The 17,265-nt window shown below is 41.3% G+C and overlaps 1 protein-coding gene across 1 annotated transcript in view; it reads left to right on the top strand.

The window, feature by feature from the left end:
• The window catches only part of LOC137351442 (protein unc-13 homolog A-like), a 281,799-nt gene that overhangs the window by 180,521 nt on the left and 84,013 nt on the right, over window positions 1-17,265 (top strand). Inside the window, 5 exon segments of the mRNA XM_068015888.1 lie at window positions 203-366; window positions 2,787-2,937; window positions 12,125-12,193; window positions 14,261-14,350; window positions 16,842-16,976. Coding sequence (XP_067871989.1) covers window positions 203-366; window positions 2,787-2,937; window positions 12,125-12,193; window positions 14,261-14,350; window positions 16,842-16,976 — 609 coding nt within the window.

Here is a 17,265-nt window from a genome sequence, read left to right as displayed (position 1 = left end):
ACAGTTTCAAATTGGAAGGAACAAAGCAATCCATTTTCTCCTGCGAGCGAATGCATATTTAATAATTCTAGTAATATAGTTAATAGTCCTTAATTAACAATGCCTTAATTAAAAGTTTCAAACAAGTTTGTTTTGTATAAGCGCATTAGTTGTGATTTACTGCCAAAAGAGTGTTTTGATTTTTGTATTTTTATACATACAGAATCAATTTCATTTCTTGACGGATATACAAAATAATGGAGTGGTGAAAATCCCAGACGCAAAAGGAGATGATGCCTGGAAAGTTTATTTTGATGAAACTGCCCAAGAAATAGTGGATGAGTTTGCAATGCGATTTGGTATAGAATCCATTTATCAGGCTATGACGTAAGTTTATGCAGCTGTTTCAATGAGTACTTTTTGAAAGAATGAGTTGTTAACTGTTTATCAGTGAAATGATCTGCTCAATTCTGGCAGTTAGTATGCAATGTTAATGTCTCTCCCTTCAATCAAGCACATCAGTGATTAAAAATATTGTAGTGAGGCCCAGTCAGAGAATTGTAAAATACATCAAAATTTTGACAAATATTTGTTTCAACTTAATTCCCACAACTAGCAGGAACTATTCTTTGACCACAACACTTCATCAGTAGTATCATAAATATTGCATCCAGTAGGTCCCTCGGTAAAAATGCAGAGTGTAAGCTGTGACATCACTTCAAACCACTGAAAACAAATTCATTCTTTGCCAAAGATGTCACTGTCATTCCAGTGCGGTTGCTAAGGGAATGTTTGTTGTTTGCCATATGAATTTCTGCTATTGTTACGACCAAAGCAGAAGTAATACACTGTTAATTCAGTCCCGTTAGTAACAGGTCATAGCATATCAAGTAATGTTTTCCACCTACCAAAGACTAGCCAAATTAAACACTGTATTTTTCCCCCCATAATAAAGCACACCAAAGCAGGTTTCTTTAAGCAACAACAACATTAACTATTTATTGGAAAAGAAATAATAGATCTTAACTACTAACGACATAAATCTATACATGAAAAAAACCTTTATTTCCTTAACCCTCAGGCACACACATATACATTCAGAAAGAAACAGTTAACCAATTTCAAAAGGGTGTTTTGGATTATAACTGTTTCTTCGGAATAGAAGGAATAATAAAAAAATTGAGGTTCACATTCTGGTGGGATGTTTCCGGTACAGTGAGGTGTCCCAGAGTCGAATAGTCGGATGCCACTCGCAGTCTCTCCAGGCGAGGCTGATGAACAGTCTGTGATGGGTAGGTTTTCATGGCAATTTAACTGCAGCAGGCGTCACATAGGTCTTTCATCAGTGTTGTAGCAACAGGTCTGCTTGGGGTCTTGAAGCAGCAGGCTAGCAGTAGAAGAATTCTTCAGATTTTAGGATTTCTTAGAACACAGGAAGCAGCAGGAATCTCACTGGATGCAGAAATTCTTCAGAGACAGGAGACAACAGGAATCTGCCAACTTTCAAATGTAGGATTCATTTTCAAGAGATGCTAGTCTCCTTTACTTTTCTGGGTCTTTTCTCTCTTGCTACAGGCAGGTCAAGCAAAAATTTCAAATGCCTGCTCTTTGTCCAATTCACAGGCTTTTAAAGGGTCCAAAGTGAAAAAAGAGCCTTTCTGAACTTGGTCACATCTCCAGACACAGTGGCCGGAATTTTCCGCCACCCCAGCGAGCTGGATGGTGGCGGGAGGTTGGAGTAAAATTGAGCAGGAGGCTCCAGAAGGCCTTCCCGACCCACTCCCACCTCCGCGCCTATTTACGCAGGGTGGGAGGAGGCAAAAAACGGGCCGCCTGCCCCAAGCCAATCAAGGCCCTTAAGTGGCCACTTAAGGGCCTTCGTGGCAAGCGGGTGTCTGGGAGACGTGAAAGGCCGCCCAGTGAAACTTGGTGGCCTCTCAGTGCCCCGGGAGGGGGGGCCTGATAGTTGGGCACAGAGTGCCCGATTGAGGGCCACCCCCGCTTCCCCAACCACATGCAAGACCCGGGTCATCCCCCCTTCCCCCAAATGACCACCCTGGTCTCACTGGGGCATGACCGATTACCCCTGTCGAGGCAACCCCAACTTACCTGCAGCCCTGGTTCCATGTCCTCGGCTGGGCTGCAGTCTCAGCAGTGGCCACCACTCCAGGTGGTGCTGCTGGGACTAAGAGCTGCCGGCCCGATGAATGGGTAGCAGCTCAATGAGGCGGGACTTCCTCAAGTGGGTGGAAGTCCCACCTCTGAATAATTAAAGCCTGGGGACTCATAAAATACGGGATAGATCCCTGGGCTAGGTGCAAGTGGGTTCGCCGCCAACTTTTACGTTGGTGGCCAGCTCCTGTCCGCCTGACGTAAAATCCATGAATAAGGCACCCTCAGTTTCTTGATCACTTGACTATTATTTAAGTGTACATCTTATTAGTAAGTGTTATTAGGCTGTTTCCCTGTGGTGAGGAGGGAACATAGTCGATCCTTATCCTGCTCTTATTCAGCGTCACACATGCATCTCCAATAGTGACCACTGGACAGCTAAGTTTCTGCCTGTAGTCTAAGGCATTGAGGGCCAGTTGTAGTGCCACTTATCACAGACCCAACTGAGTTTATTTTAACATAAACAGCACATACCTGGGATTAGTTTCAAATGATATAGCTCAGCTATTCACAGTTAAAGCTACTATTGGGAGTGCAATTATCTTCACTAGATTTTGTATATTTAAAATACAAATTAAAATTTAGAAAATTGTACTAATGCCTCTAACTGTTGTATTTCTGTTATACTTCTGTAGGCATTTTGCCTGCCTGTCTTCAAAGTACATGTGCCCTGGAGTACCAGCTGTAATGAGTACTCTGTTGGCAAATATCAATGCTTACTATGCGCATACCACTGCCTCTACCAATGTATCTGCCTCTGATCGTTTTTCAGCCTCCAATTTTGGGGTATGTATTAATAACAGGGCAGTCAATTTTTCACATTTTACATTGGTTCTCTGTAATTTTAAAGTCTTCCCAAAATTTCTGTGAAGTTTGTGAAAATTCACCACTAATTTCATTGACATGGATTTGATCAAACCTGATTTTTGAGATGCAAGATTGAAATGAGCTCATATGCAATTTTTCTTTTCTGACTGCAAAGACTGAAATTTGAACCAAAATTCCATGGACGATTTACAACCTTCATTGTTAGAACAATATAAAAGATGTCAAAATGTGTTCATCTATAAACTATTTTTAACGGAAAGCTCTATCTTGTATCTATCCATAGAAAGGCGCGAAGTTAAGAATAGAAATGTTGATCTAATCTCACGCCATCTACTGTACATAGAAAATAACTCAATTTTCTCCAAAACATTGTTGTAATTCACACTGGTAATTATGGTAGTCATCTGAAGTATTGCATAATATAATATTCCTTGCTATGTATTGTGTTAATAACTGTTTTCATATCATCTAATCAGAGATGAGATCAAGATGTACAAAATAGGAATACTATTTGACAAATTGTGGTCTCATTATCTGCACACCATAGCCTGGAGTTTTTTCTGCGTTTTCGCCCAGACATGCGTGTAATCTTGGAACAGTCCAGTTGTGTGGTTTAAAGGATTACAGAATTTGGGGCATAAGCAAATTTTGTGCGAAAATACAAAACACGCAAGTCTCCTCTCAACTCTCCTCAATCTTTTATGGCTGTCCATCGAACCCTCTGCCCGAGTTAATCTTCACGCATAAATCTGGCCATGCCCAAAGTACGAGTATGCTCCTATTGTGCATGTTCAGAGGGTCTCCATGCAACCAGGTATTCAGTTGCAGCAGGAATGAAAGTCATCCTTCTGATGATTTATTTCAATTTTATTAGTTTTGTTTTTAATTTATCCTCACTGAGACCTGAGCTGCATTTTGAGTTTATTTTAAAGCATTTTTATAGCATAAGTCACATTAAAAATGGAAAAGCTTCCAGATTGCAGGTTTCTAAACATGCTGTGCCATGGGTGTGAATGATGGGGCTGGATTCTATGAGCCTGCTGCCAATCTCAATGGCGAGCTCAAAAAATGGCAGCCCACCCGCATGGGTTGCACGCCAAAGAGCCACCACGACCTGTGCGCAGGCGCTGATGCCATTTTTAAAGGGCAGCCAGCCCTGCTGGCTTATTTAAATATTTAAAGAAATAGACACCAAAATTAAGTAAATATATTTCTTTTGCCCCTTTCACCCCCCCCAATAACATATACGATAACTATTTGCCCTTCCCCTCCCCCTTCCCCCCCAAAAAAAACACTTACTTTTTACATCTGACCACCTTCTCCACCCCCCCGCCCCCCCCCCCCCAAAGCTGCACAAAGTTTAAGGTTCAAACCTTCCCACCATCCCCTACACCCATTACGTGTATTTGACCCCATCCCCGCCCCCCGCACAGACAAATGTATCTCCATCCCCCCTACCCACCAGTGTCGTGCTTCGTTTCCCCGGACAGGGATGTGAAGGCACGGGAGTGCTGGCTGCCACGCCAAAGATCATGGCGGGCCTCTCAAGATCTCAGATAAGTACATGTTAATTTATTCATTTTGTTAATTTGAATATGTAAATTGTGGTACCATCACCCAGAGGCAGGGGGGGGGCCGCATGGAGCCCCGCTGCCGCCGGGAGGATCGGGCCAGGCCCTGCTGGCATTGAGTTTCTTGGTGGGCCTCATCCGGAGCCATCTTCAGGCTTCCCCCCCCCCCCCCCCCCCACACCACGGATCTCGACATCAAGGGCTTCTTAAAATCCAGCCCAAGGTTAAAGGAGTAGAAACTTCTATTTTCATAGTTAAAGAAGAAATATATGGTTGCGGATTCACTGCTTTCCTTGTACCCCTTTTTTTCTGACTGATTTATGTCCATTTTAAATTTGGACATGTTCAAATGAGATTGGGAGGATACTTGGGCTAACCTAGAGTGGACATGATATTGGGTGTATTTTTGAGTTTAACATCCGGGTTGCGCCCAAGAAGGAAACTCCAGACGTAAGTGTTAAATGTTCGTATCGGACAGTACTACATGCAAAGTGGCCAATGGGAAGGTTGGGAGAGGATGCTAATGGAGCCCCTCCCAGTGCCTCCAGATCCCCAATGTTGAGAAACCTGTGCCCCAGGGAATACTACTTGGCAGAGCATCTCTGTCTTAAAAGCTCTGATTTAGAGTGAGCAACTGCTAGTATATCATTAAATCATAGATTGGTTACAGCTTAGCAGGAGCCCGTTTATCCGTAGCGACTCTCTGCTAGGGTAATCCAGCTAGTCCCACTCTAGCGCCCTTTCCCCATAGCCCAGTAATTGTAATTGCCATTCAGTTGATAAAATCTTATAGCCATTTTCAGAACCCTACCACCCACATTATAACTTCAGTTATTGTACTCACAGTCACTTTGTAAATGAATTCCTGGAAAAATAACCAGTTAGCTGATATGTTTTTATACACTTGGTTCTCCCTCCCACACATTAAGATTTAAATTGATATGCTGTAAAAACATAGGTGTTTGGAAAGGTTAATTAAAATTTCATGGCTGATTTGCAATCTGTTGTATCCGGATTTATACAGCTACTGAAAATGCACTGTAATCATTCTGTAAATTACAGTAATTTATAAAGACACAGTACTTCTTAGGACATGACCTGTAAAAATGAATCATTTATGAATTGCATAGCACCTTAATAAATGTAAATTAACTATTTTAGCCATTGAATTTGGTAGTTAAAAGATTAAACATTCTTTTTTACTTTGTGGCTTGAGTCTCAAAAATGGTAATGAAAGAAACGTACAGTGGGAGAAAATCAGATGTAAATATGCATTATTTTGACGCTCTGAAGGCTAAGGTCCCCAGTAACTCTGATTAATAATCCACGGCAAAATAAACCACTATTATCATGGTTTAAGACAGCCAATATGTCTTGCCAAATTTGCAAGCATTGCATATCCAACTGTTCTGTATTTCTCATTCTTCCATAGATCTGATCTATATACGGCTGGCACACTAGAAAAGATTACTTAAAGAATTGCCTTTTAAGATATTTTGTGACATCTGAGATATCACGTGACCAATCTTTCTCATTTATACTGGGGAAAATTTCTGTAGTATGAGATAAACTGTTGGGCATTCAGTACAGCGTCATGTGTTCTCAGATTTTTATTCTCCGCTTCAGAATTTGAGATAAAAGAACATCTTCACTGTGTGGATGATTGTGGCACTCTAACTGGAATACACCAAACCTTTCCAAAAATCTCAGAAGTTGTTCACTTTATGTAAACCTGTCATTGAAAATTGACTTCCTGATGGTTTCTTGCATGTATATTACTTTTTTGCCATGTAACTGGCAGGAAACACAACATGAAAAGTCACTGCATAACTGCATCTTTATTATTCCTGAAACTGTTGTCCAGAGCATTTTGTTGTTATTTATGACTTCAGAAAAGGCTGCGTAGATGTGATTTAAAAATTGGCTTTAGTCAACTCTGTCTCTGGGTGAAGTTTATTTTTTCATTGACAAATGATGTACGTAACTGTCTGCCTTGTGACAATGGGACATGTCTGTCCTGGATAACTTATCATTGCTTGTCTGAACACCTTTGTTCAGAAATTAATTAAGTTAAAAGTTGCTGTTTGAATTGTTAGTGTCAGATATAGCCTCAGCTAAGTGGTTAAATTGTGAGCATCCTGCACTCAACTACTCTGCCGTCCCCTCAGGTCTTGTAGAAATGGCAACTATGTAAAATATATCTTCATCAAATGTCTTGGAACAAATTAACATGAAGCTCCAAGGCAAGGTTCACCCTAATGTGTGGGAACACCATGAGTCACGTGAGCATGTTGCTGATATCACAATTTATCTTAAAAGGGTGGTTGTCCCTTTTATGTGACTTTCCCAGTATGTTGTGGCCTGTTGCTGGTCCATCCTAACATTGTACAGAGGATGCTTCTCAGAAGAAGATAATGAATCTTTATTTAACAAATTGTTCATTGTTTTTTAGTGTGTCAGTGAGTAACACTTGTGAATGAGCACTTGTTAATAAGCCTTCTTGCACCTTGGGACATTTTACTATGTTAAAGGCACTATATAAATACAAGTTATTGTTTTGATGTCAATAGTTTGAGTATGTGAAAACCATCATTACATTGGGAGGTTGCTTTTAGCCTTCAGACGTTTGCTGACAATATCATACTTCCTCTTACGCAGAGCTGTACAAGCTGACAATGTATGTACTGTTTTAAAGATAGGTAATTGTTCTGGCAGTGATGGAGATGAACCAAGTGTTATTTGAACAAACAGAATATTTTTTGAACCAAATATATATGAGCCTTAGTGCAGATCCATTGGACCAAGCACTATTAATAGTGCAATACCTTGAGTTAAAACACTCCCATGCCCATACTATCAATTTACTCATGCTTTTACCTTAATTAAGACAGTTCCCAGCAGTTCCAAGCTTATTGCACTATATGGGCAGGATTTTATGCTCTCTTTGTAATGAGTTCTTTATATTGTCTTGTGCAGCATAAATGAAATGTGTGGAGTCCAGGTCGTTGAAGGTCTCAAACAGGTTTATTAACAGCTAAACTGTTAGGTACAGTACAGAGCAAACTATTTACAGAACCTTCCTCGAGGTGTTGCAGAGTAACTCTGGCTTGTAGTCACATGACTACATCCTGGTACTTAGCTCATTAGCATACTGTGATCTTAAAGGGACATCACTCTTAAAGGCAATCATACAACATCCCCTTTCTTTCCAAAGATAAGTCTCATATCAAATTTTATGTGTTTTTACTTTTAGCATAATATCAAAATTAGTTATATTGGTAGAGACTAAAATTTACAAGTTGATGGATAGGGATTATGAAATTTACAATTGCAAAGGTTTAAAAGTTCATAGATCGTTTCTGTGGTTTGACAACTCTTGCTTGGGGAATCCGTGTCTCACCTGTTGCTGTTTTTTCCTGAAGTTTCTCCCTCGCTGCATTAAGTTGCTCTGTTGCTCTGCCTTCAGCCTGCTAATATACTCTGTTGCTTTTCTCAAGATGACCACTTTTTGGGCCTTGTCATTCTTGGAAAGTTCTGGCACCTCGTCTTAAAGAGCCACAGATAATGCTTCAACTCATTCCTCCACTGCGACTTCAGGACATTGTGTGTCCTTTGACTCTCCTCATGCTCTGCGTTTGAAGGCCTGGGGCTCAGGGTTGAGTACTTGGTCGCATGGAGGTACCTGTCCGTTCTGGCTCATTGTGGTGATAGCAGTTCTCTAGAGAGCAGAAGTGAGGGAATGGCATAGTTGTGCTGTTGACGGAATTCCAGACTGCACCATTTGATGCTGGCCAGAGTCTGCGAGCGGGTTCCAGTCCTTGGAGATTTCTCCTTGCGAATGCTCCCCACTGCCAGCCTTTGCTTCTCAGTAGTTGGAGCACGAAAAGACACTGCCCATTGACCAAGAACTTTTACCATCTGATTTTGGATCTTCATTCTCTTGAGAAGGGGCTGATACTCTCCAAACCAGAACCACTGAGATCCTGGTGGAACTGTGATTCAATGTAGGTACCCTTGGTCTCTTCTGCTGTAATTGGTACCTTGGTGACCTTGTGAATAGTTATGATGTTGAGGTCCTTACACGCTGGTAGTTCTGCCACTGCTGGTCCGCTCATGTCTACCAGGTAAAATATTTACGGTTTCCATGCCGACCTACCATTGCTGCATTGCATTGTCAGTGTCCCACTGCAAAGGATGGGTGACCTGTTGTATGCAGATAACTTTGGAGTTGTCAATTGTATCATTGATTTCCAACAACTCCGGTGCATATCCTTAGGGATTCTGAGTGGTAGGATATTTGCACTAGCTCCGGTGTCAGTCTTAATCCTGAGTGTGTGTTTGCCAACTTTCTTTGGGCACATGATGTTAATGGTAGCAAAAACTTCCAGTTGTTTGACTTCATCAACATGATGTGTCTGGTTCACAATGTGAAATGCCTGCTTGTCTTCTTTCTGAGGATTGTTCCGCTCTGAGTCTTGTCTCAAGGCTATTTCGCTGTGGGCTTCGTGTATCTGCTTGTGTTCACGTGGATCTCTGGAGCTCTCCTTTCTCCTGTTGCCCTGATGCTGTATTTGTCTTCTGATTGCTTGTGTCATACTGTGACTTATGGCTGTGTCTTTGGAACCAGATTTCTTGCATAGGCGGGCCCAGTGTCCTTTTGCACTGCATGCCTTGCACAGGTCTTGAAATGCAGGACAATTTCATGGTGAGTGGGAAAAACCACACTTACCACACAGCTTGCTCACTCTTTTCGATCTGGTTATTATGTCGATACCATTGAACTGCACCTAGTGCTGGCAGGTGCTGTTCTCCAGCTTCATATTTCCTGCCATCTTCTAGCAGCGCGTCAGTGCTGTGACTTTTCTTTTCACCAAAAGGTTCTTTTGAAACACTTCAATGGGTGTTGAGACAATCACCAGCTCCATTAGTCTCTCCGACAGCTCAGTTTCTGAGAAATAGCTTTCGTTGCCCTTACTATGACATCTACTGATGAACTGATCTACTAATTCCTGTGGCTGTTGCCTGTAGGGCCTCAATTCCAGGCGGTGAATTTGAAAATTCACTCTTAATCGGAGATGATCTTCTAGCACTTTTCATATCTTTGCGGGATCTTTCTGGTCCTCTTCAGATAAATCAGAAGTGTTGATTCTGTGTAACCCTTCATATCCAACTGTTATTAGTATTTTTACAGCCTGCTGCTCTGGTCCTACAATCTCTTGGTCTGTGAAGCATAACTGCATTCTTTGTTTAAAAAGTTTGAACTCAGATAGGATATCAGTGTCCTTCCAGTTCATGCTGGGGAATTTGGTATCCATTTTTCTGCTGTTCTTTTGCTTTGTGCTCTCTATATTTAATTTTGTTCCATCACTCTGCTCTGTTTCCCCTTATTATTTAGACTAGCTGCCTGGATGGAGAGTAACAGGTGTTTGACAGTGTTCTGTGTTTATCTTGCGGCACTTCAGCTCGTCTGTTTACACAGCTGTTCAGTTGCTTCTTTTTGGCCAGAATTCGTTTGTTCTTCACGCTCTAATTATTTAATTTTTTGTTTTACTGCGGCTGCGTGAATGGAGACTTCTTCACGCACAAGTGGTTTAATTTTTTTTAAACTTTGGCTGCATGAATGGAGACTCTGCAGTGATCGGAGATTTCCCGTGCTTTTTGTTTCACTGCCTCCTGCAATGTCGCTGATCTTGGTCAGCCTGGGAGAGAAATCAGTATTCCCTGTTTTTTTTTCCCCAGAGCTTTTGAAAAAAAACTCAACTTGATAAGTAGCAACACTGTCATGTGGCATATTTGGTGGCAGGGAAGGCATTTAATAGGGCAGGATGGTGGAGATGGGGACCCTGCCACTTTCCCGCCTCCAGCCCGATTAAGTCCGTGGTGGGAAGGCCTGTGGATGACCTACCCACCCTGTCGCAAATTGAGGCCCTTGATGTCCAATTAAGGGCCTCTTACCCCCCGCCACTGGTATTAACCCAGAGCAGGAGGGCCTGTCGCCACACGGGGAGCACAACGTGCAAACCTGTGCGGGGTTACTTGTGGTCTCTCGGGGTGAGCGGTCCCTCGTTCAAAGGCACTTAATGTCCAATCGAGGGACCTGGCATCGAGAAGGTTGGGGGGAGGGGGCGCTGTGAGCCAACCATTCTGTCCTTGCTGCCAGCCCCTTTACACCTCCCTCCCCCGTGACCCCCATCCCGCAAATCTCCTCCTGCCATCACTTACCAATGGCCTGGTTTGCTCTGCAATCCTCGGCCTCCTGTGGGTGTCATCCTGGCAGCAGCCACCACCATCCCGGTGGCGTTGCTGAGCAAAAGAGCTGCTGGCCTCTGATTGGCTGGCAGTTCTCAGCAAGCAAGGCTTCCTGTCCCTGAGATCCTGAACCTGTGGAAGGCCTGCCGGTTGGCTGTTAATTGTCTGATTGGCTCATAATTCAGTGGGCCTTCCCCAAAGGAGGCAACATGGGTCTCTCGCCGGCTCTCCAGCCAGTGGCTGAGACCCCCATTACCTCCATAAAATTCCCCCCATATAAATATGTGTAAGAGAGTTACTGCAGTTTAGTTGTAGTACAAATAGAAGCTAATGTAGACCTGCAGCTAACCTTTCCAGTTGCTAATTATCAGTAATGGAAAGGGATATTGGCAGTCTTATTTTTTTCTCGGTAGGCTCAAACTGACAGCAGCAAATTGCTCATGTCTGTTTGAACTGAAAGCCCTGTGACAGGAATCAGATGTTCAGAATGGACTCACCATTTAGTGTAGGATTAAAGTAATTGAAATTACAGCAGAAAATGCTGGAAATACTCAGCAGTTCTGGCAGAGTGATGGAGATAAACCAAATATTATTTCAACAAACTGAATATTTTTTGAACCAAATATATACGAGCCTTAGTGCAGATTAATTTGACCAAGCACTAATAATAGTGCAACGCCTTGAGTTAAAACACTTCCATGCACAAACTACCCATTTATTCATGTTTTTACCTTAGTTAAGACAAAGCATGAATAAAAATTTTGTTTTATTTGTGCACGATAGAAAATTCTCAATTTGAAATGGACATTCTACAAGAAATTGTTTTATGTTGACAATAAAAGAATACTGTACAGTTTTCTGCAGAACATGCTTGTTCATGTTTCTGGATTCTCAGTAGAGTCTCGGATATGTGAAACATGGAGAATCTGCAAAAAGAAAAGTCAGTGTTGCACAATTGTGGTGTAGCAATTATGTGTATACGTTGTGGTTCTACTTCTGTAACTGCTTTGTTATAATGAATGACAAGAGTATTGGTTCTGTTTAATTCTTCTGAGTCAGTTCAGAATAATCTGTTCCAAATGACTACTTTTGATTGAGATAGTATACTAACTACTATTTAGATATGCAGATCAGTATTGAGAGATGACTGCCTATTTTAACATGATGGCACAGATTTTGTTTCCATCAGAATCAATGGAAATGAAAATTGGGTAGATTCTAAAAGAGATGGTTTGTCCGTGACAGGAGTTTAATGATCAGGCAGTAGGTTGAAAATCTACCCTCATGTTTTCAATCATTATTAAAATATTTGTTATTTCTTGCAGAAAGAGAGGTTTGTAAAACTTCTGGACCAACTGCACAATTCTCTTCGTATTGATCTATCAATGTATAGGGTGAGTTTTGACACAAAGTAACATCTTTTAAGTTTCTTTTCATCTAAGCAGAATTATGTCATGATTAAAAATATGAATAAAAGTCCAGATTAGAAATTAGAAATAATGTACAAAAGATACAGTAGCCTGTGTTAATATCAGCCACCTTTGAGGGTTACCTAAATTTTACTAGTTTCAGACAATTAGCAACTAGCCTACAATGTAAGAAAATACAGTTGCAAAGGAGAAATAAGCATCTAGTTTACATCTTTCGGGTTGGCCTCGCAGTGTGAGATACGCATTTGCTTGTTTGGGCTTCTGTTGATGCAATTTTCTTTTCATTACATGATTAACCCACTGCATTGACTAAATTGACACTGAAATATAAAGTGTTAAACATGTTGTCATGGATATATTTTGCACCTAACAGTTCCCAGCCAATTGCACTATATGTGTGTGTAAGATAGTTACTGCAGTTTAGTAGCCATACAAAAAGAAGCTAAAGTAGACCCCCGGCTAGCCATTCCGGTTTCTAATTATCACTAATGGAAAGGGATATTGGCAGTCTTATTTTTTTCTCGGAAGCCTCAAACTGACAGCAGGAAATTGCTCACATCTGTTTGAACTGAAAGAGCTGTGTCAAGAATCTGATGTTCAGAATGGAGACACCATTTAGTGTAGGATTAAGGTCATTGAAATTAAAGCAAAAAATGCAGGGAATACTCAGCAGGTGGGGCAGCATTTGCCAGACCTGCTGACTGTTTCCAATATTTTCTGTTTTTATTTCAGATTTCCAGCATCCGCAATATTTTTCTTTTTTATGAAGGTAATTGTACTGAAGCTGAAGATAAAGTCATACTGATGAGAAAATATTAACATTTTTGTCTGTTTAATTATTCTAAGGTGATCCTATTAAGTAGCTCTTTGAGTATATTTATCAAAATAAGTCTAAAGTATACAGTTGTGTTATACAACCTAAAAGATATATTTATATGCCAGTTTGTGACTCCCCAATTTGGGACACTCACTTCAGCAGTCTTCAGTATGTCCTGGGGTGGGGGGGGAGGGGTGATGGGAGGTGGAGAGAGGCTAATGCAGGCTAGCAGTGGCCTGCCAGTGTTGTGGAGCCAGGAGAAGAACCCCTGCTCCTCTCAGCTGCACATAAAGGTAATTTATTTAAAAATGCATCTTTCGGTTGATGGCCTTTAAGAACCACTGGTTAGGCCGCTGAAGCACCTGAATAACTGAGTGGAAGCGGCCCAACACACACTGCTCTTCGTGCTAACCAATTGCAAGAATGAGTCCTCAAACAGGCGTTAGGCTGGTCATAAGTATTTGCAGGGGAACTAATGCCTATTTTAGACAATATTGGGTTTAACGTATTTCAAACTCCCTGGGGTCACGGGGCACAACATCATGAAATTGGTGCTTTTTGAATTGATTTTGCACCTGAAAAACAGGCAGAGTGGGGTCAATTTCTAGGCCATAAAGTGGAGAGCTATTGCACAGTGTACACTCTTCTCTTCGACTGAATTTACTCCACTATAGCGCAGTAAATGAATCAAAAATGCGTTAATTGTCTTGCACAGATAGCTTGTGCTGCAGCAAGTTTACTTCATATCACACTGTTCTAATGTTAGCATAAATTGTAAATCCACCTCCTCAATGCACAAAGTGAAATCTGATAGACTAGGGAAGTCTAGTTTAATGCTTGAAGATTTATGTAATGATTTGTAGACTATGCCATCTGTACATAACTTACTTTTGTGGCATGAGAGTTAGACTTGTGTCATTGGAATAGATGGAATAAAAGTATGATTAGGTTTAATACATAAAAATAGATACTGTTGCAAGTTAAATTACCTGAATTGTAGAACAAATGAAAATACAAAAAATGTTTGCTATGGTTCAATTTGTCCAATGGTACAAGAATGCTGATGTATGAAGTTGACATGCTGAACTCCTGGATTGTACCCAATTAGAATATGCTCTATACCTTTTAATGCCATTAAAATTTGAATGGATTTGTTCTATTTTATTTAAGATTGTAGTTTTGAAATTACAGATAAAATACTTCTTTTCAAACAGAATAATTTCCCGGCAAGCAGTCCTGAAAGGCTACAAGATTTGAAGTCTACAGTTGATCTTTTAACCAGTATAACCTTCTTTCGAATGAAGGTAGGTTAATAAATATATATTTAATCTACTACTGTGCAAGTGACAAGGTTTGGAACAGAAAAAAGTACAGCTTGAGCATCAAAATACAGTAACAGTATTAAAACACATCGACCTGGAGTTTCTGTTAGGTTGTGCGCCGTTCGCCCTAAATTAGCTAATCTTGCACAAAAGGTCATGGAATATCAAGTGCAAATTACGTCCAGTGTAAGTCAGATTTTTACGATCTTTTGCGCTAATTTGAAAAAAACATACTCAAAATTGTGCTAGATTCGTAAAGAGAATTTTTTGCTCAAGTTTCTGCTCAAACTCATTTACATATTGCCGAACGTAAAATCTTCCACGAACCAGCGGAATCGGGCAGTGTTTTAGAATGTGATTTTTAAAAAATTTCATTAAAAAATATTCCATGCACAATACATAAAACAGCAGACAATACATCAGAGACCATATTATCTACTAGTTCTATCAATTGTTAGAGACCTGAGGGGGAATTTTATGCTAGCGGCGGAGGTCTCGACGTCGGGGGAAACTGACACCAAGATCCCCGCGTCTCCTTTTATATGGCAATCAGGCACTTAACTGGACAGTGGCTGGCCTTCCATAGGATTTAGGACCCCGTCACCGGAAGTCCCGGCCTTGCAGAGCTGCCGGCCAATTAGAGGCCAGCAGCTGCAACGTCACCACAGATGCGGTGGCTGCTGCTGTATCTGCAGCAACCAGACACTGAGGAGCAGAGCTGGAACCAGGCTTAAGGTAGGTCAGGGCGGGAGAGGTCTCGCGGGGTGGGGTGAGAGAGGGTCGGCAGCAAGGGCAGGGGGTGGTCGGCAGCAGGCCCCCCTTTCCTGATGCCAGGTACCACATTCAGGCACTAAGTGCCTTTAGATGAGGGATCCCCGCACCCCCCCACCCAACCCAGAGTGCGGAAGCAGCCCGCACTATTTTTTGTGCCGTTCTTCCAGTGTGGCTACATGGCCGCCCACCACACAAGTAGCTGCAGCGGGAAGAGGCCCTTAATTGGGGGTTAATTACCCAGTTAACGACCTCAGCTGGTGGCAGGGCAGGAAGGCAGTTCACAGGTCTTCCCACCCCAGACTAAATTTCAGCAGAGGCATGATGGTGGCGGGGTTCCCCACCCCCACCACCGTCCCACCTGATTTTATGCTCTCCCCGCATCCAAACCCGCCACCAGGGGAGGGCGTAATATTCAACCCCTGATGCTTGTCAGTTGGTAACATCACTGGTATCAAACTGTAAACTGTATTATGACAAATATGTGGGGAGGGCTGAACAGGGCACCTGTGGACAGTTGTATACGTGAGAGAGAATTTGCTGTTCAGGAAAGGGTATACTGGCTTTACATATCCTTTTGGAAGTGTGGTGCCCAAAACTAAGTGCAGTTCTTCAAATGGGATCTGACCAAGGCTTTGTACAGCTGGAGCACCTGTTGTCGTCATTCCTATACATCCCAACTATTTACACAGAATTAATTTTAGTGTACTCACTTACCAGATGGTCCTGTAGCTTTAGGTATACCTTTACCACTGAATTCTGGGCGTGATCAAAATTACATCCTTCAAATGTCTCACTTCTGCTTCTTACAAAAAACAAAAAAAACTATGTTTCTTGTTGAGGGGGAAATAATCGAGCAATGGATTATTTGGGATCTAACCAAAGATCAGCCGTTTTGTTTACTAAGTGACTTATTGCATAAACAAACAACCTGAATCCTAATGTGAGCTCCTGGACTAGTTTTGATCTCCTAAAAAAATAGAAGAGGAATTTTCCCTAATCAGCCTCAGTTTTTATCTTTTTTTTGCCTCTCCAGGAGATTGCTTGGCTCTCTGTGGGTAGGGTGTCTGTATTGTGAAGCATAGGATAGATGTGATGGACCAGTTGGTCTTTAATTGTCTTGTCATTTTTGTATGCTCGTATGTAATGTTGGGTAGAATTACCAGCATTCGTCTGCACTTTTCTCCTGTCTAACCCTGGAAAGAAGACTATGGATGTCTCAAGCTCAGAATTGGATTGGGTATATAGCAGGAAAGCAGGTAATCAGGCCCAGCACTAAGGGATGTGAAGATTAGTTATATTCCCCTTTCCTGACCTTGAATAATACTCGGGATGTAGATTAAGCAAATTTGGGTTGGAGAGGAAACTAAATCAAAGATGTTGAAATCGGCTCTGATTCATACGTGTCATAATTTCCTCAGGTATTACTGTGCCTCATGATTTCTGATTACACAATCAAAAAGATCAGAGCAGTCCATGGAGAATTGAAGGTGTATTTGTGTTTCAACTGTAGGACAAATATTTTCCTAAAAGGAAGTAAAATTCAGTGGAGTAAAATTTTCAGTTTTGCACAATGTTTCTTATTCATGTAAAATCTAGTGTGATATTGAGGGATGTTACCTGTTGGAAGTATTAAGAAAGTACAGAAAAATGTTTTACAATTTTGTAATATTTTTAGACTTATTTCAGTCTCTCTTCTTAGGTCCAGGAACTGCAGAGCCCACCACGGGCCAGTCAAGTAGTGAAAGATTGTGTAAAAGCTTGTCTGAATTCCACTTATGAATATATCTTCAATAACTGCCATGAACTGTACAGCCGGGAATATCAGACAGATCCAGTAAGTTCATATCCTATTTATAAGTTTCATTATATGACTCAGTAGAAAATTCTACAAGGAGTTGATAAAGTTTCTTCTTTGATATGCAGCCTTTATTTTTACTTTGCTATTTAACTGTTCCCTTTTCCTGGCATATACAGTTTAGAATGTAATGGGGCTTAATTAGTCTGAAGGGAAGAGAATCCTTCCAACTTTGCTAATACTTTTCACTGTGACAGAAATAGCATATCAGAACTGTACTTAGATAAAATTAAAATTAATTTACTGTAGCATGTTTATTAAAATACCA

Source organism: Heterodontus francisci, chromosome 36 (assembly GCF_036365525.1).
Source record: "Heterodontus francisci isolate sHetFra1 chromosome 36, sHetFra1.hap1, whole genome shotgun sequence".
NCBI classification, from domain to species: Eukaryota; Metazoa; Chordata; class Chondrichthyes; order Heterodontiformes; family Heterodontidae; genus Heterodontus; species Heterodontus francisci.
This window is presented reverse-complemented; position numbering and strand designations above follow the sequence as displayed.